At 57.9% G+C, this 16,316-nt stretch overlaps 3 protein-coding genes across 6 annotated transcripts in view; all 3 read right to left on the minus strand.

Moving 5' to 3' along the window:
- PLPP6 (phospholipid phosphatase 6) overlaps window positions 1-16,294 on the minus strand; it is a 29,298-nt gene extending 13,004 nt beyond the window's left edge. Inside the window, exons 1-3 of the mRNA XM_026853534.1 lie at window positions 16,023-16,294; window positions 13,710-14,148; window positions 8,717-8,724 (exon numbers count right to left, since the gene is read on the minus strand). Coding sequence (XP_026709335.1) covers window positions 13,778-14,148; window positions 16,023-16,263 — 612 coding nt within the window. The 5' untranslated portion in view covers window positions 16,264-16,294 and the 3' untranslated portion in view covers window positions 8,717-8,724; window positions 13,710-13,777. The remainder of the gene's footprint in view (window positions 1-8,716; window positions 8,725-13,709; window positions 14,149-16,022) is intronic.
- Window positions 14-5,659, minus strand: LOC113482652 (dimethylaniline monooxygenase [N-oxide-forming] 5-like). Of its 3 annotated transcripts, none has more exons than XM_026853530.1 (8): window positions 5,077-5,659; window positions 3,790-3,978; window positions 3,551-3,713; window positions 2,638-2,780; window positions 2,187-2,386; window positions 1,747-2,096; window positions 1,273-1,345; window positions 14-1,189 (listed from the first exon to the last, which is right to left on the minus strand). In XM_026853530.1, exons 1-8 carry the CDS (start codon window positions 5,209-5,211, stop codon window positions 844-846), a joined length of 1,599 nt encoding a protein of 532 aa, XP_026709331.1. In that variant the 5' UTR covers window positions 5,212-5,659; the 3' UTR covers window positions 14-843. The 3 variants fall into 3 exon arrangements, with proteins under 3 accessions (XP_026709331.1, XP_026709330.1, XP_026709332.1); XM_026853529.1 differs by having other exon boundaries at window positions 2,617-2,780; XM_026853531.1 differs by lacking the exons at window positions 2,638-2,780; window positions 3,551-3,713; window positions 3,790-3,978.
- LOC113482651 (dimethylaniline monooxygenase [N-oxide-forming] 5-like) lies at window positions 5,737-10,719 on the minus strand. 2 transcript variants are annotated; one of them, XM_026853527.1, is made up of 9 exons: window positions 10,313-10,719; window positions 9,715-9,871; window positions 9,308-9,496; window positions 9,061-9,223; window positions 8,675-8,817; window positions 8,058-8,257; window positions 7,360-7,709; window positions 6,941-7,013; window positions 5,737-6,706 (listed from the first exon to the last, which is right to left on the minus strand). In XM_026853527.1, the coding sequence occupies exons 1-9, from the start codon at window positions 10,666-10,668 to the stop codon at window positions 6,361-6,363; spliced, it is 1,977 nt and encodes a 658-aa protein (XP_026709328.1). In that variant the 5' UTR covers window positions 10,669-10,719; the 3' UTR covers window positions 5,737-6,360. The 2 variants fall into 2 exon arrangements, with proteins under 2 accessions (XP_026709328.1, XP_026709329.1); XM_026853528.1 differs by having other exon boundaries at window positions 6,361-6,706; window positions 9,715-9,934; window positions 10,313-10,415.
- Window positions 16,295-16,316: the final 22 nt, after the last annotated feature.

The following is a 16,316-nucleotide window of genomic DNA, read 5'->3' on the forward strand; positions in this document are numbered from 1 at the left end:
TGTGGGGCTGAGATGTGGACATGCTCCAGATTCGGTATATCGTGGCGTGGAAAACAAAACCAGGGGGATTCTCAGGGCACTGGCGGCTGGCAGCTGTGCCAGCCCCCATGTGTGGTGGCCAGGACCCCCTGTCACTGCTCCAGGTCCCCAACCCACCCAGCCATCCTCCAGAGCGGCTGCGTGCAGGTGATGAGGGTGGCACTGAGCCATGCCGCTGTGGCTACTGTGATCTATGCTGGTGGCAGACACCCTGGGCGAGGCTCTTTTGCTATGGATATACACATGTGCACGTGTGTGTGTGCATGTAGCCTGTGCTGTCGCAGAGCTGGAGCTGCACTGCTGGCACGAGGCTGACCTCAAACCTGTGTGTGTGTCCCTGGCACGCAGTGGGACATGGCGTCAGTGATGGGACGGACACCTGGTTCTGTTTAACACACTTTTATAGTTAGGAAGTCTGCTGTGCCCTTGCTACTTGGCTCTCATGTGAGTGTGCCAGTGGTGGCTCAGACAGGTTATAGGCAACAGGAAAGCTGGTATTGTCCCTGCTAGGTCAAAAGCGCTGCCAAAGGGGGTCTGGATTTTATCCTGCATGTGAGCAGGTTTCGTTGCCTGTCCCTGGCAGCTGCTCTCCAGGAGGAGGTGCAAAGAGGTGCTGAAGCATTATTTCAGCAGCCAGGGAGGCTCTGTTCACCCTGAGCTGGCAGTGTGGCCACAGTGGGGCCATACTGGGCAGGAGGAGGGCTCCTGCCAGTACTGGGATGCACAGGCTGCCTCAGGGCAGGGGATGGCCAGTCAGCCCCCCCAGCACATCACAAAGCCTCCCTTCCCACACTTGTAAGGCACCTACAAGTAAGCAAAAATGACAGCGAAGATGGCCACAGCCCCAACCAGCTTGAAGATGAGGGGCACAGCAGGGGCCAGTGCTTGCTTCTCCACACGCCGTGTCTGTAGGGGCTTGATGATACGCTGCTGCTGGGTGAGGATGGCCTCCCTGGCGCCCGCCCACTTGCCTGGGCCCTGCAGGCGGTACTGGTACGGCGTGCAGGGCCCAAAGGCCACCTCCAGTGCCAGCTTGGGGTCAGTGAGGAAGAGGGTGAGCAGGTTGGGCTTGACCCCCACCTGGCAGGCGAGCTCATCCATGTAGGGGATGTAATCCACCTGGATGGTGTGCCGCTGGCTCTTCACGTACCTGTGGGCAGGGAGGGCAGGCAGGTTTGGCATGTGGGCACAGGGGTAAGGGTGGCAGGAACGATGACAGTGTAGGGTCCTTACCTCTCCGCCATTTTCTCCTTGGTTTGTGCAATGTCAGCCAGCATGACAGTGGATGGCGGCAGGTCCTGCAGCCCTGGGGAAAAGGAGGCTGTAGCTGGAAGGAGGGCTGTGCTCCCGCCATGGTTTGGCTCTGCAGCCCAGCCTGGTCTCTGCTTGCACATGGAAGCCTTTGGGGCTTTGGGGACATGCCACCACGTCAGGAGCAAAGTGGGAGGCATGAGCAAAGAAAGTAACATCAGGAAAGGAAAGGGAGAAGGTGGTTTGCAGGCAACAGGACCTCTTAGTGGCCCCTGCAATGATGAGTACGAGGCTTGTTGCAAAATGCAGCATTGGTTTTTATCCCCATGAAGAAGCAAAAGGAGGATAAAAAAGTGAGTGGATGGAGGTGGTGTGCGAGAGGATGCCACCAGCTGAACAATTCAGTTTTGCTGTGGCAGGGAAGCCAAACTGCATCCCACAGGCGGCGTCACTTACCCTTGAAGATGCGAGTGGCCCAGCGACACTGGAGCTCAGAGATGGGCATGATGGCACCCAGGGGCTGAATGAGGCCAATGAAAGCCAGTGTAGGCTTCTCCAGGTCAGGAAGGAACATGAATTTGTAGAGGGAGATCTGGTTCTCCACCACCTTCACATATTTTTCAAGAAAGGGGAAGGAGAAGCTGTATCCTGTGGCGAAGACCACAGCATCGATGTCTTCCCTGGTGCCGTCCTCAAAGATGGCAGATGTCTCCGTGAACTCCTGGATGTTCGGCTTCACTATCACCCTGCCTGAAATGATGCGATTGGGCAGGTCGTCGTTGATGGTTGGGTGCTGGTCAAGGATCCTGAAAGGCACAGACAGATCTTGTGTAGGGCCCAGGCAGTGAGGTGGGCAGCACTGGGGCAGGTACCCAGGGTGCTGCTGGGGCACTCACTGGTGCCGGGGCTGCAGGCTGTAGAGCGCATGGTTGAAGCGGGCGTTCAGCTTCCTCTCCAGGTAAAAATTGGTGGTGCTTTGAGGCAGTAGGCTGCGGAGGATTTGCGTGAAGCGGCTGATGTATGTGAAGTCAAAGGGGTACCCACCATCTGCCAGCCGGTGCAGCACCCAGGTCCCACGCTTGGTGCTGAGGAAGACCTGGGAAGAGGGAGAGGAGAGGTGGTGGTGTGGCAGCATCCTTGGGACTGGGCTGGCACCCCGCTGTGCTCCTTGGACAGGGATGCCGGCACAGCTGCTGGGACCACAACAGCCATCCCTGTTGAGAGGGGCGGGGTGTTCACGGCAGGTGCTTAAGGGAGGGGAGCCCACAGGGGATGGTGAGGGGTTGCTCGATGCTCTCTAGGGTACAAATAATAAGCACCCCAGACATGGCAGCTCTCCCAGCACACCTGCTTGGCTGTGTGGCTCAGCTCCACCGCAATGTCGACGCCTGAATTCCCGGTGCCAACCACGACCACCTGCTTCCCCAAAAAGTGCTGTGGGCTCTTGTAGTCCCGGCTGTGCAGGTACCAGCCCTCAAAATTTTCTAGCCCTAGAAGAGAGAGAAGCCGTGCTGGGCAGGGACATGGGGCAGGGAGTGGCTATGTCCCCCTGCTGAGACTGGTGGTGTGTTTTTTGGGAACAGGCTGGGACCAGTGTGACCAACAGGAGCGATGCAACCCTGGGATGGTGCCCAAAGAGGTGGTGGCATCTCCAGCCTGGGAGATGCTCAGTGTGGCCCTGAGCATCCTGCTCTGGCTTTGGGGCTGGCCTGGCTTGGAGCAGGGCTTGGACTGGAGACCTTCATGCAAAATCCTCATGCGGTTCCTGTCTGGTGCCACGCGCTGAGGGCAGAGGAGCAGCCAGGGTCCATGCCATTCCAACAGACTTTGGTGATTGTGTGCTTCAGCCTGTTCCCCACCCAAAGAGGGTCTCCACAGCTGAAAGCCCTCTGGGCATTTTTGCCTGGCACCCAGTGAAGGTCATCATCAGCACCAAGCTCTCAAGCCTCGCCAGGGAGCTGGAGAGCCCAGTGGGTGTGTGGCCAGCAGCTTGGGGAGCCTGTGTCTGGTGGGAGAGGCGAGCTGGCAGCGGTGACACCTGCCAGCAGGGCGCTTTAGTCAGCTGCTGACAGCACAGCAAGAGCCACCAAGGACAGACCACCAAGAGGGGTGGGACAGCAGCATGCTTATGCAGTCCTGCCTGGTGCATTAACTTGCGGAGGAATTTTTGGCAGCAGCCAGAGTGGGGTGGGAGCTAAGTCAGAGAGGAGGGTGGTCCCAAGGGTGTTGGGGACCAGGCAGGCAGGCTGCAAGGTGGTACCTGGGAAGGTGTTCAGCGGGAGGTGTGCGTTGGTGTGGTGCCCGCTGCACACCAGCACGGCGTCGAAGATGGCTGCCTCCTGCTTCCCCTCACTCTCTGTCACCACCTCCCACTGGCCCGTGGCAGCAAAGTCAGGGCGCTTGGACACGCAGCACACACTGGTCTGGGCATGGGGGGAGCAGGTGTCAGGCACCCAGTGCCCCACTGCTGCCACCCTCCTAGAACCCCCCGGCTCTCACCCCGAAGCGGATGTGGCGGAGCAGGTCGAAGTGCCGAGCGTACATGCGGAAGTACTCCATGATCTTGGAGTTGTGCATGTAGTTGGGGAAGTCCTCGGGGATGGGGAAGTCGCTGAAGCACATCATCTCCTTGGAGGTGTTGATGATGACAGAGCGGTAGATGCTAGCACGGCCCTCCTCGGGGCAGTCCTGCAGGAGTGGGACATGGCTCAGCTCTGGCCAGAGACCCCAGGGCTGCCTGCCTTCCCTGCTTGGCACCTCACCATGCCTATGTGTGAGGATTAAGCCACAGGTGGTCGTAGAACCTGTCCTTGCACCCAGCACCCTCCTGCAGGTGTGACCAATTGCCTCACAAAAGAGGGAGGAGGAAGCTCTGGGTGGGCAGGGGCCATGCAGTGTTGACAGCGGGTCATGGGGTCTTGTGGCTTAGTTTCCCTGCTCCCACCCCTGACCCCAATGAGGTGACATATTCCCAAAGCTGCCATGGTGCCATTGTCCCAGTTTCTACAGTGGGTCTTGCAGGTTGCTGAGCCAGATGTGGTGCTTCCAGCTGAGCAGCTGCTCCTGCTCACTGGTTCTCTGCCCCAGCAGCTGGGTGTGGCTGCCCTGCCTCACCAGCCCCATTTCTGACCCACCATGGGCAGAACCAGCGGACTGTAACTGAGCCATCCCAAACCCCACGCTGGTGTGGTGTGCTGTGTGCCCCCCTGGGCTCTCCCATCCATCTATCAGGTGGGATGGGTGGGAAGGCTTGTCTCCTTGCTGGTGGGTCCCCGGTGGAGGAGGAGAGTCAGCAGCCTCATTAGGTGGGGGCAGAAACAAGCTCCAGGGCTTCCCCCAAGGCAGAGAGTGCCTCTGTGTGGTCGAGCTGCACAGAGACAGGGAGAGGAGCTACCCGCATTTCCAGGGAAGGGCTGAGCAGGGCAAGAATTGGGTCAGAAGAAACCAGGGCTGGAGAGGACCAAGAATAAAACAGGGGAAGCGATGGATGAGACTGGGAAGAGGGGGGCTGAGCTGGGGAAGCGAGCCCTGGGGTAAGGTCCTTGGTGAGGGTCTGTCCTTGCTGCTAGTGGGAAGGAGATGGGTCCCATGTGGCTGGCACAACAGCTGGCAACTGGGGACCTCCTGGTGCCGCAGCAGTTTTTCTTTCCTGTGATTTTCCTTGGAAACCTACCTGCCACACTCATGCAAAGCAGGGCTGTGGTGCTTCATTAGCTGCCAACGACCCATCCCCCGGTCCCATCTGTGCTGCTGCTGTGGAGCAGACTGGTGTGGCGCAGGACTTACCTCGAAGCGCCAGAGTCCCCCGATGTCCCCGCTCCTCTCGAAGCAGATGGGTTCCAGGCCCTCATCCAGGCAGCATTTCAGGGCACACAGGCCAGAGGCACCAGCACCGATGATGGCTACTCTCCAGGCAGCCATGTCCCACAGTGCAGTGGTGGCAGGGCTGGCTGGGGAAGCCTTGGCCAGGGGCAAAACACATTCAGGGGGGTGCAGAGCAGTCAAACCGGAGGGTGACACTCAGTGCTGCTCAGTTGGGGATGGCTGTCCCTGTGCTTCCCGTGGGTAACCAGCTGGAGTGTCACAAGATTTATTTCTTCCAGACACGATCTACAGGTTTCCCCTGCCTGCCGTGCCACACCTTCTGCCTGTGTCTGCCCGTCCCAAGGGGCTCATTGGGTTTTGTAAGCACTTAGTAATGCTGACGCTGCCCTGGGACTTCCTGGGTGTGGGGCTGAGATGTGGACATGCTCCAGATTCGGTATATCGTGGCGTGGAAAACAAAACCAGGGGGATTCTCAGGGCACTGGCGGCTGGCAGCTGTGCCAGCCCCCATGTGTGGTGGCCAGGACCCCCTGTCACTGCTCCAGGTCCCCAACCCACCCAGCCATCCTCCAGAGCGGCTGCATGCAGGTGATGAGGGTGGCACTGAGCCATGCCGCTGTGGCTACTGTGATCTATGCTGGTGGCAGACACCCTGGGCGAGGCTCTTTTGCTATGGATATACACATGTGCACGTGTGTGTGTGCATGTAGCCTGTGCTGTCGCAGAGCTGGAGCTGCACTGCTGGCACGAGGCTGACCTCAAACCTGTGTGTGTGTCCCTGGCACGCAGTGGGACATGGCGTCAGTGATGGGACGGACACCTGGTTCTGTTTAACACACTTTTATAGTTAGGAAGTCTGCTGTGCCCTTGCTACTTGGCTCTCATGTGAGTGTGCCAGTGGTGGCTCAGACAGGTTATAGGCAACAGGAAAGCTGGTATTGTCCCTGCTAGGTCAAAAGCGCTGCCAAAGGGGGTCTGGATTTTATCCTGCATGTGAGCAGGTTTCGTTGCCTGTCCCTGGCAGCTGCTCTCCAGGAGGAGGTGCAAAGAGGTGCTGAAGCATTATTTCAGCAGCCAGGGAGGCTCTGTTCACCCTGAGCTGGCAGTGTGGCCACAGTGGGGCCATACTGGGCAGGAGGAGGGCTCCTGCCAGTACTGGGATGCACAGGCTGCCTCAGGGCAGGGGATGGCCAGTCAGCCCCCCCAGCACATCACAAAGCCTCCCTTCCCACACTTGTAAGGCACCTACAAGTAAGCAAAAATGACAGCGAAGATGGCCACAGCCCCAACCAGCTTGAAGATGAGGGGCACAGCAGGGGCCAGTGCTTGCTTCTCCACACGCCGTGTCTGTAGGGGCTTGATGATACGCTGCTGCTGGGTGAGGATGGCCTCCCTGGCACCTGCCCACTTGCCTGGGCCCTGCAGGCGGTACTGGTACGGCGTGCAGGGCCCAAAGGCCACCTCCAGTGCCAGCTTGGGGTCAGTGAGGAAGAGGGTGAGCAGGTTGGGCTTGACCCCCACCTGGCAGGCGAGCTCATCCATGTAGGGGATGTAATCCACCTGGATGGTGTGCCGCTGGCTCTTCACGTACCTGTGGGCAGGGAGGGCAGGCAGGTGCTGGCAGCAGATCTGGCAGATGCCCCGCACACCAGGAAGGTGGTATTGGACAGACTGCCATTGGGAAGGATCAGTGGGGTGGCAATAGAGCAGCTCTGCCATCTGTTGGCATGGCCAAATGTGCTGGGATGCAGCCACAGGACGGGATGAGTGCCCACAAGCAGCCATACCCAAACTGCCCCCCTCCCTGTTTCCAGGAGGGTCTTACCGCTTTGCCATGGCTTCTTTCTTCCGCTTGATGTCAGCCTCCATGTTGTGCTGTGGGGGCAGCTTGTTCAGCCCTAGGGAAGATGACCACAGCATGCGGGTGCTGCACCCCACTAGCAATAGTGGCCACTGTGGTCCTGCCTTTGCTGGCACCACCGTGGCAGGCAGTCTGGCACCCAAGACATGTCAAAGCTCCTTGAGATGGGAAGAAGCAGCCTGTGGGACTCAGGGTACAGATGTCCCTGTGCTGCTCAGGACAAAGCCCAGCTCACTATGATGGCTGCAAGGCAGCCATGCCATTGCCCTTGGTCAGCATGACACAGCTGGCTGCTGCCTCCCAAACATGGCTGGGCACTATTTGCCCCAGATCCAAGGGTGCAGGCTTGGGCTCCAGCCACAGGGGAGATTTGCCTCACTTACCCTTGAAGATGCGAGTGGCCCAGCGACACTGGAGCTCAGAGATGGGCATGATGGCACCCAGGGGCTGAATGAGGCCAATGAAAGCCAGTGTAGGCTTCTCCAGGTCAGGAAGGAACATGAATTTGTAGAGGGAGATCTGGTTCTCCACCACCTTCACGTATTTTTCAAGAAAGGGGAAGGAGAAGCTGTATCCTGTGGCGAAGACCACAGCATCGATGTCTTCCCTGGTGCCGTCCTCAAAGATGGCAGATGTCTCCGTGAACTCCTGGATGTTTGGCTTCACCAACACCCTGCCCGAAATGATGCGGTTGGGCAAGTCGTCGTTGATGGTCGGGTGCTGGTCAAGGATCCTGAAAAGTACAAGGGCCTGTCAGGGTGCTGAGGTGGGGTGTCTTTGCTCTGTGTCCTGCTCATCCTGCTCTGGGGATGCTTATCCCCAGGGATGTTAATTGCAAGCGAGGCTGGTCCCCTAGGGGTGCTTGGCAGCTGCTGCTGCACTGGTGCCACCAAGGGTCCCTGGAAGAGGAAGTGGTGGCTCCCTTGAGCGTTGTCTGGACACAACACAGCTATGAACTGGGTTTCCAGGGCTGGTACCTTGGCTCCAGCCTGGGTACAGGGAGCATGGAAATGGACAAGTGGAGCTGAACACGGCAGGAGTCAGAGGGTCCCTCTTGGACAGGGGGAGCTTTTTCTGGCACCTGTGCTTTGGCTTCAGGCCGTAGTGTGAGTGGTTGAACCTGGCGTTCAGCTGCTTCTCCGCAAAGTCGCTCACCATGGATGAGCTCATCAGCTGCTGCAGGAATCTATTCATGCGGGTGGTGAGGATGATGTCAATGGGGTAGCCCTGATCTCCAACGCGGTTGAGGATCCATGCACCCCGGCGGGTGCTGAGGAAGACCTGGGCAAGGAAGCAAGCATCACCTCCTGAAGGCTGTGATGGTCCTGTGGCTGCCCTTAGGTGGACATGTCCTTGCCCCAGGATTGCTTCTCTTCGTGCTGCCCAAGTGCCGTGTGAAGACCCGGAGGGCAGAGAGAACCAGTGGTCAGCACCCAGCAAGGAGAGGTAGGGAAGAGCTGCAGGAGCAGCCCCAGCCTGAGGCTCAGGCTTGGAAATCACGGTATTTGTACAGGATTGAGTCTTGGCTGCCAGCACTGCCTGGCAGCTGGGATTGGCAGGTGCTGGCACTGCCAAACGCAGTGGGTGCCGGGATGGAGCAGCAGCTGTGTGCACACCCTGGTCCTGGTGTCCTTGTGGAGCCGGCAGTGTCCCATGGGGAGCTGCTCTGCCCACCAGGACCCTGCTCCTGTTGCTCACCTGCTTGGCTGTTTGGCTGATCTCCACGGCCAAGTCTGACCCTGAATTCCCAATCCCGATGATAACGACCCTCTTGTCTGTGAAATCCTGAGCATCCTTGTAGTCTCGGCTGTGGAGATAGCGGCCCTTGAACTTCTCAATTCCTGTGGGCAGGGAGAAGGAATGCTTGGCTTCCTGGCACTGGGCTGGAGAGTCACCTCCCCAAAAACTGAAGTGGGGATGCTCCCCGGCCCCACCAAACCCCTCCTGGGGAACACGAGAGCACTCCTGGAGCCAAAGCAAGACAAGGAAATGCTGAGGTCAGGAGGAAGAGCAGCTGGGAGAAAAGGGACTGGCACAGCCAAGCTTTCTGGGGTCTCTCCTTGTGCTGGGGTGTGGGGTGGTACCTGGGAAGGTGTTCAGCGGGAGGTGTGCGTTGGTGTGGTGTCCACTGCACACCAGCACGGCGTCGAAGATGGCTGCCTCCTGCTTCCCCTCACTCTCTGTCACCACCTCCCACTGGCCCGTGGCAGCAAAGTCAGGGCGCTTGGACACGCAGCACACACTGGTCTGGGCATGCGGGGAGCGGGTGTCAGGCACCTGGCGCCCCCCAGCCCCACTGCTGCCACCCTCCTAGAACCCCCCAGCTCTCACCCCGAAGCGGATGTGGCGGAGCAGGTTGAAGTGCTGAGCGTACATGCGGAAGTACTCCATGATTTTGGAGTTGTGCATGTAGTTGGGGAAGTCCTCGGGGATGGGGAAGTCGCTGAAGCACATCATCTCCTTGGAGGTGTTGATGATGACGGAGCGGTAGATGCTGGCACGGTCTTCCTCAGGGCTCTCCTGTGGGAGCAGGGCACGGCTTGGTGCTGGCCAGGAGCAGTGAAGGGGAAGGATGGTTGTGGCTGCTGTGGTGGCTTTTTGTGTGGATCCTCTGCCCTCACTCAGCCTTGCCCCCAGGACCCTGCTATGGCTGGCTGCGTGCCACCCCACCAGCTGCTACTGATGCCTGGCTGCCACCGTGCTGACCCCTGGCAGGACACGTGGCTGAGAGTGTTTACCTCAAACCTCCAGAGCCCTCCGATGTCCATGGTCGCCTCGAAGCAGATGGGCTCCAGCCCCTCTTGCAGGCAGGCTTTGATGGCGCACAGCCCGCTGCTGCCCCCTCCGACGATGGCCACCCTCTTTGCCATGCTGCCCTCCACCACCGGTTTCTGCCTGCAGACAGCGCTTGAGAGCGGAGCTCAGGGCCAAGGGGCGCAGCTGTGCAAAATTTTGGCCCTGCACAACAAAGAGGTCCCAAGCTGAGAGGCACCCCTTGAAATTTTGTCTGGGGCTGTGAGGCAACAGCTATCTGCTCCCCAGCAGGGACCTGGCCAGTGCTGGGGTTTTGTACCATCACGGTGTTGCCTCTGGGTGCTGTGGAGAGGAATACTACCGACTGCCAGGAAGCCTCGATATCTCCCTGCCCACGCCAAGTCCCAGTGATGAAGGCACACCGGAGTGACATGCCCTGCCGCGGGGACCGACGGCTCCCTCCCAGGTGGGTGACAGCTCCTCCATCTGCCCCTCACCCTCTCCCTTTCCCGCGGAGCTGCCTGTCGTGGCACCTCAATGCCCGTTGCATGCTGACAGCCCGCGGGGAGGCCCTCAACCAACCTGCAGCCGTGGCAGTGGCAACCCAGGGAGGGCCGGCGGCAGCCCAGGGAAGGCCCGTGGCAGGTAGGGAGCCGTGCGGAGGTCTCTGTTGGGTTTCCCCAACTTGTGACGCCGGACGGCGGCCTGGCTCTATGGTGCGGAGCCTCCCCCTTCGTCACTCCTCCCACCGGGCTGAGGAGAGGAAGCCAGCACCCGGCTGCCTCCCTGGATGCCTGCTTGTCTTTTCCGGCAGTGGCTCTTACTGGAGCCTCAGACAGCGCGGTAAGGAGCCGTCCCAGGTGCCTTGCCAGGGAGCCCTGTGCGGGACGCTGTAGGGACAGGGTTGCAGAAGCAGAGACGCAGCCAGACCGTGGCATGCATGCTGGGTAAACAATTGCTGCCCTGAACTTTTACCTCTGGGATTATAAAGATCAGCCCAACCCTGTTTATGCTGGTGCCCAGGGGCATAGGTGGCTCTGGCTGCTCTGGTGCCACCCAGCACCGCATTGCCCATGTCCCCCATGGCTCTGGGCTGGGCATGTCGGCACAGCCTCCCCATAGCCACTGAGTCAGCAGAGTCCTGGGGCCAGCGGACCCCGGTGTGAGAAGCACTGTGCTGCTGGGGTATCGCTGGTGCCAGGGTGGTGGAACTGGTTAGGAAAAGGCTCTCTCCAGCAGCAGGAGGCACAGACCATGTAGCTCGGGTGCACACTGCTGGCTCCTGGTACACTTGCAGCCGGACAGTCCCCAGGGGATCCAGGGGGAATTTGCTCTCCTGTGTTTGGGGAGCTTCACCCCAGAGCTTCACAAGGCACAGGGCTGTGGAGGGGCCAAGCTCTGTAGCTAAACCCATGTTAACCTTCTAAAACTCAATAGTATGTTTGCAGAAAGGTAATAAAGCTCTTTCTGTCCCTTGTTGGCAAGGGCTGATCTCTGCCTGGGGCAGAGTCACCGAGCTGCCAACCCACGCTCTATGCCTGCTTGACGGAAAGCATCAAAAGCGTCTCTTACCAGGCAGGGGGATCAGCACAAGGATGGCAAGGAGGCAGAACTGGCAGTGCTCCCTTCCCTGCACCGCTCTCAGCTGGCTTCTGGCTCTTTTGCAAGCTCTGCAGTGACTGCCCGAGGGCCACAGGACAGGAGACTTCTCCCAGCCCTCAACCCCACCACCGTGCTATGAAACCACTGTGCAGGTTACCTTTGAATTTGCCCTTCTCTGTTGGCGGCTGCAAGAGGCTGCACAGCCCTGGACTTTGCCCCCACTGTGTTTGGACTCATGTGCTGGCTGAACCCTGCCGTCAGTCATAGGGGACCGTGGGAGCACGCCAGAGTCAAATCATGGCATTTTGGTCAAGACTGGCTTGTTGATGTCTGCAGGAAAGCTACAGGCCCCCATGCCAAGCAAGCACCCAGGATATACAGTGTGGTGGGCAGCACATGCAGAGACGTCTGTTCAGGGCTTCCACAGTGGGCAGAGGTGCTGCGGGACAGGCCAAGCAGAAAGCACCAGTCTCCTCCTTCCTATCAATGGACTGGCACCCGCGCTCGGAGGAGCAGTGACAAGTGACAAGCACAAGAGAAGACCAAAGGTCTCTCTGGCGGAGGTGGGGAGAAGCAGAGCAGAGGTGAGGGGGCAGCAGGGCCACCCATGACCTAGAGGGGCTGTGCACTGGTGATGGGTGCCACCAAGCAGCTCATGGAGGGTCCTGCAAATGACCCAGGAGCAACTTTTGGCATGCACATGCATGTGGGAACAAGCCACAGATGTACAGAGTTGCTGCTGTACTCCTCCATGGCCTGGAGAGGAAGACCCCAACACTTGTAAGAACCACTTGGACGAAAAGCACCCCATGTTTGGGAAAAAGCAGAGCTGAGATGTTCTGGCACAGCTCAACAAGCCCTGATCACCCCAAATCCTGACTACACTGGAGCATGTCACCTGCCTGTGGTCCCACAGCCACCAGAGCTCATCTCTGCCATGGGGTGGGCGGGCTGGCTGGTGGCCAGGTACTGCTGTGCACATGCCAGACTGGCCCAGCTGGCTTCCAAGCGCGTGATGCAACCCAGGGGATTATTTTTATTTGGTCACTGGAGTGCAAACACACAGGTGGTAGCTACACCAGCTCACTGTGCTGGTGGGCCAGGGCTCAGCTCTGGGGGAACCTTTTCATGCGCTTTTATTTCAGTCCCTGTATACCTGATGGTGGGTGACAGAGATGGGGTGCTTGTACCAGCAGCCCTCAGGCTGCTCCTGCATGCTTCACCCAGAGGAACAGCACACTTAAACACTGCCTGGTTTTAATATGACTTAATCTGCACTTTCCAGGGCCTGAGTGCAGTAATAGACCTTAAAGGCCATGACAAGCCTCACCTGGGTGCAGTCACCCCCACCCACATGTCAGGAGCATTATTTAAGCTCAGTCCAGAGCCTTTAATTCCTGCCTATAGTCCTTGTTGATTCTGTGCTTTTCTGGCTCAATCTCAGCTCTGGCTCATTAGAGGCTCCTTGTGGTTCCCTTCCTGCCAAGGACAATCAGTCCTTTATGAAGAGCAGGCTGCCAGAACCAGTGGTGCCAGGGTAGGAGAGTCAGGGCCTCTTGCTGCAGGATTTGTAGGTAAGGCTCAGCTCCTGGGGCTGCCTGGCAGCCTGGGTGAGGGTGTATGGCTGTTGGGCTGTGGGGAAGGGGCTTACTCTGCAGAATGCTGCCAGCAGCGCTGGTAACACTGACAAATGGAAATTGCTGTGAGCACCCTGTACCCCTGGGAGACTGAAAATCTTGTAGAGGGAGAAAGAAGCTGTGGAGCTCTGTTCAAGGGCTTCAGCAAGCGGGCTGCTGCTGGGAGCTGCCTCCCCAGTTACCCACTGTCTGGGAGGTGGCATGGACAGATCAAACCCTCAACGGCACCATCATTTTCCCACGGCACAGCCCATGTCCTCATTGCTTAAGACCTGGCTTCAGTGAGGTACTTAAATCAGTAAGGAAGAGACGTGTTGCTTAGGAAGGCAGAGCTCTCTATAAACTTGAGGACAGACCCCTGTGAGTCCCCTCCAGGCAGACATTACGGAGCAGGCTGTGCAGGGCATGCTCACAACAGCAACATGATCAGTGTATTTACAGCATACAGATACATGAGTGACTGCAGAGGAATTTCTGCAAAGCCACAGCTACCATATACACCATTAGCTAACACAGCAGGTGCCCAGCACGAGCATGCAGATTCACAGTATCAGCAGCAAGCTGCTGGATGAATGTGCTGAGCCCTCCTCGGGCTCTGCAGTGACAGTTTTTCTCCTGGGAGAGCAGTTAGTGTGACTGCTTGGCCAATGCACACCCTGCCTGACAGCCCATCAGGAGAGCAAGACAGCACCAAATGTGTAAGTGCGGGCCCAGGAGCCTGCAGCACCGCTAGTGTTGAAAGTATCCCCTCCCTGTGCGTGCTTAGAAAACCAGGTGCACGCCTCCTCCTTTGGGAGAGACCCAGCCATCAGTGGCTCCAGAGCGCAAAGAGGGCAGGCGCGCTGAGTGGGGACAGCCAGCAGTATTCCACCACGCTGTACAGCGCGTAGCCCAGCACCAAACCAAAGAGCACGTCCGTCATGTTGTGCCTGCCCAGCATGACCCTTGAAACGCTGACGATGAGAGCCCAGAGCACCACGAGGACCCGCAGCGGGACAGCAAGGACCAGGTGGCGCAGAACAAAGCGGCAGACCAGGGCGGCTCTGGTGGCGTGGCCCGATGGGAAGGAATACTTGTCCACTGAGATGGTGACGAACATGTCCATCTTGTTGTGGGTGGGCCGCCGCCGCTTGACAAGCCCTTTCACCAATGCCACCAGCACGAGATCCAGCAGCAAGGCTAGGAGACAGTAACAGTGAGTGAGCAAAGTTTGGTGTTTTCTTTCCCTTCCTAGAGGGCAAGAATCAAAGCAAAGCCATTAGCTAGGAAGAAAGCATCTGGCTACCAAAACCTGCTAAGAGAAGGCAATATTTCCCATGGCTACAATAGCCAGCATGGCACTCATCCAGCACTTGGCCTTCACCATGAGCATGTCTTCAACCTCTGCTCTTTCTGCACACAGCCCTTGTGCGACCACAGACCCTCTCCCTGACACAGCCAACAACAGCCCAGCTCGTTGGGTGTATTGGGCTGTTCTTTCTCTGTAAAGCCTGGTCTCCCCATGACTCGGGGCTCAAACGGATCCTTAACCTAAAGGCAACAGAGGAGTTAATAGTCCCTGCAATTCCCTTGCTGACAGTTTGTGCTGACTCAGCATGGCTCTGCCTACCCTCCTGGCTGGGTGTCAAACTGACCGTGGTGAATGATCAACCCACTTCCACCACTCAGCCTCAACTCAGTGTGAGGTCTGGCTTCTCCCTGCTGCTGGGGGGATTAACACTAGAAAGTCAACCACACTTTGGTTTTCAAGAGCTGAATGAAGGAGGTGATGTCAATAACAGTGGCTTGCCCTCAGAGAGCTAAAAGCTGTTGTGGTGGAAGTCAGAGGTGAAGCACCTGTGAGAAGTGTTCAGCCTGTATTTGGCAAGAGCAGCTTCTCGCGTAGGGCAGAAGGTGGTTTTTCCATCCCCGCTAGCTCAGCACTCACGGCCAGGGCTACTTCTTTCAAGGCAGTCTTGTAAGAGATCAACTTCTGCTTGTCCTAAGGCTTGTTTCTGGTCATCAAATCTTGTGTTCACTTTAGTTCATTCCCTCTGGTTAATCATTTAAGAACTTTTTTTTTTTCCCCCACGTGTAAACCTAGTTTAATTGCATTTTCTCTTTTCCATATGGTTTGAGAGATTCAGCCTGGACATTAGGGAACACTCTTCACCCACATGGGCACTGCACCCCCAGGACAGGGCCCCAGAGAGGTGGGGGGCTCTGCCCCAGAGCACTGAGGGCTGGACAAAGCCCTGGTGCTGGGACAGACGGAGCAGAGGTTAGGTTGAAGGCCTCCAGGTCCCCTCCCACAGCTCTGCTCTGGGACTGTAATTTATGTGCTGCTAGATGAAAAAGATGTACAAACCCATGTACAAACCCATGCATTTCCCACCAAACATTTAAATTCATATTGTAAGTGTGAGATAGTGATTATTTGCAGCTTCATAAAAGGGTAAGAACTAGGAACCTGACAAGGTCTATTGCTCTGGAGCTAGTACAGTTTCTAAATGAGCAAAAATGAAGAATCCAGGTATACCTAATAGGACAGGATGCTGGGGGTGGAATGTGGCACCACCCAATATTAAAATGTATGCCTCAAGCAGGTTTCCTCACTGGCTGACATGCATCAATCCATGCAGGTACTGCCTTCAGGAAGCCCGAGGGTGCAGATGTCTGTGTGCCAATGCAGCTTTTCAGGGAACGGGCTAGTGTCTCAACACTAGGCAGCTGTACCTGAAATGTGCTGTTCTAATAAGCTGAAGAACTAACAGAGACTTCAGTTCCCTGAAAGTTTTGTGCAACTGCAGGAGCAGTCTGGATGCCAAGAGTTTCAGAGCGTGTGGTTGGAGCTGCGATACATGAGCTGTACCCATGCCACCATGCCCTCCAGCTCCAGGGTTACTCACTCTGGGGTATAGGCACCCCAGATAAGCCTGCACTAGCTACTCAAAATCAGCTGGTGCCCTCGGGGCTGGAGGAGGCTGAGATTTACTCAGCTCTGCCCCGTCTTCGTGTCCCATCCTTCTCCCTCGGCTCCAGCTAGCCCCAGCCTGCAGATCCCCCAGCCTCACCGAAGAGCAGGTTGAGCAGCACCTCCCTGGCCGCTGAGCTGTCGCTCTGGCAGAGCCCGTAGAAGGTGCCGAGCAGCCAGGGGATGCCGTGCCCCGAAACCTCGACGACCTTCATGAGGGGACGTGCGCTGCCCCAGGCCGAGTCCTCTCCAGCGCAGACGCCCAGGCGCTTGGAGGCCCAGAGGTCGATGGCGAGCAGGGAGCTGAGGGCGATGCCCAGGAAGGAGGGGTTCAGCTTCATGCAGTCCTCCTCGGGCAGCGCCGCGGCGGCCGCGCTGGCTCACCAGGGACAGG

The sequence above is a fragment of the Athene cunicularia genome, assembly GCF_003259725.1.
Source record: "Athene cunicularia isolate RWA chromosome 8 unlocalized genomic scaffold, athCun1 chr8_part1, whole genome shotgun sequence".
Classification (NCBI taxonomy): domain Eukaryota; kingdom Metazoa; phylum Chordata; class Aves; order Strigiformes; family Strigidae; genus Athene; species Athene cunicularia.

Excerpts from the sequence above, each read along its gene's own strand:
- LOC113482652 (XM_026853529.1), bottom strand. The coding sequence starts at position 5,211 with ATGGCTGCCTGGAGAGTAGCCATCATCGGTGCTGGTGCCTCTGGCCTG. Across the intron at positions 3,714-3,789 it reads TCCGCCACATCCGCTTCGGG|ACCAGTGTGTGCTGCGTGTC; the intron begins GTGAGAGCCGGG and ends CCCCATGCCCAG. Across the intron at positions 2,097-2,186 it reads AGCCTGCAGCCCCGGCACCA|GATCCTTGACCAGCACCCAA; the intron begins GTGAGTGCCCCA and ends TGTGCCTTTCAG.
- LOC113482651 (XM_026853527.1), bottom strand. The coding sequence starts at position 10,668 with ATGCCACGGTCTGGCTGCGTCTCTGCTTCTGCAACCCTGTCCCTACAG. Across the intron at positions 8,818-9,060 it reads CCCGCTGAACACCTTCCCAG|GAATTGAGAAGTTCAAGGGC; the intron begins GTACCACCCCAC and ends CCCTGCCCACAG. Across the intron at positions 7,710-8,057 it reads GGCCTGAAGCCAAAGCACAG|GATCCTTGACCAGCACCCGA; the intron begins GTGCCAGAAAAA and ends TGTACTTTTCAG.